Source organism: Pyrgilauda ruficollis, unplaced genomic scaffold (genome assembly GCF_017590135.1).
Source record: "Pyrgilauda ruficollis isolate IOZ18807 unplaced genomic scaffold, ASM1759013v1 scaffold377, whole genome shotgun sequence".
NCBI classification, from domain to species: domain Eukaryota; kingdom Metazoa; phylum Chordata; class Aves; order Passeriformes; family Passeridae; genus Pyrgilauda; species Pyrgilauda ruficollis.
Genome location: NW_024525234.1, coordinates 43,320 through 44,549, shown reverse-complemented (window position 1 = coordinate 44,549; position 1,230 = coordinate 43,320). Strand labels below are relative to the sequence as shown.

Sequence of the window (1,230 nt, the reverse complement as noted above, 5' to 3'; positions counted from 1 at the left end):
ACGGCCGCCCCCCGCCCCCCACGGCCGCCGAGCGCCGGGAGCTGGAGCAGCTGCTGGGGGGGTTCGGGGTGCGGGGGGGCCGCGAGAGCCCCGGCCCGGGGGAGGAGCCCCCCGACACCCCCGAACCGCTCGGGACCCCCACAGCCTATGGGAGCCCCGAGCCGCTCGGGACCCCGGCGCCCTACGGGAATCCCACGCCCTACAGGAGCCCGGTGTCCCACGGCGCCCCCCCATTCCACGGGAGCCCCGTGTCCCACGAGGAACCCCCTCCCCACGGGGCGCCGCTGTCCTATGGGACCCCAATGTCCCATAAGACCCCCCTCTCCCACGGGACCCCCCCATTCCATGGGACCCCCGCTCCCCACAGCCCCCCCACATCCTGCAGGACCCTGACGCCCCACGGCTTCCCCCCATCCTGTGGGGCCCCCAAACCCCAGGGGTCCCCCACACCCTACGACACCCCAAAGCCCTACGGGACCCTGGTGTCCCACGAGACCCTGACATTCCATGGCCCCCCGGCATCCCAGGGGTCCCCAACTTCCTACGGGACCCCGGCGCCCCATGGCCCCCCAGTATCCCCCGGGACCCCAATATCCCTCGGGGTCCCAGCGCCCTACGGGACCCCGATATCCCACAGGACCCCAATATCGCGGGGGTCCCCGACATTCCACGGGACCCCGCTGTCCCAGGACGCCCTGGTGCCCAACAGCAGCTCGGTGTCCCAGGGGACTTTAACATTCCCGGGCTCGCTGCTGCCCTACAGCCCCCCAGCATCCCATGGGACCCCGACATCCCTGGAGACCCCGACTCCCTATGGCACCCCAACATCCCAGGGGTCCCCGTCACCCTATGGGACCCCAAAATCCTATGGGACCCCACCATCTCATGGATCCCCAACGCCCCAGAGCCCCCCACCAGCCCAGAAGTCCCCCGTGTCCTACAGCCCCCTAATGCCCCACGGGACCCCAATAATCCATGAGACCCTGACACCCTATGGGACCCCGACATCCCAGGAGACCCCAGCCCCCCACAGCTCCCCGACATCCTACAGCCCCCCAAAGCCCCACGGCACCCCAGCATCCCCCGGGGTGCCGATCTCCCACATCACCCCGATATCCGAGGGGCTCCCAGCCCCCCACGGGACTCCGATGTCCCACGGCCCCCCCGCATCCCTCAGCCCCCCGGCACCCCACGGGATCCCAGCGCCCGCCAGCCCCCCCGCCGCTCACA

The 1,230-nt window shown here is 71.5% G+C and overlaps 1 protein-coding gene across 1 annotated transcript in view; it reads left to right on the top strand.

Annotated features, from left to right (window-relative positions):
• TNS2 (tensin 2) overlaps positions 1–1,230 on the top strand; it is an 11,128-nt gene that overhangs the window by 6,381 nt on the left and 3,517 nt on the right. The window contains exon 13 of the mRNA XM_041476099.1: positions 8–1,223. Coding sequence (XP_041332033.1) covers positions 8–1,223 — 1,216 coding nt within the window. The remainder of the gene's footprint in view (positions 1–7; positions 1,224–1,230) is intronic.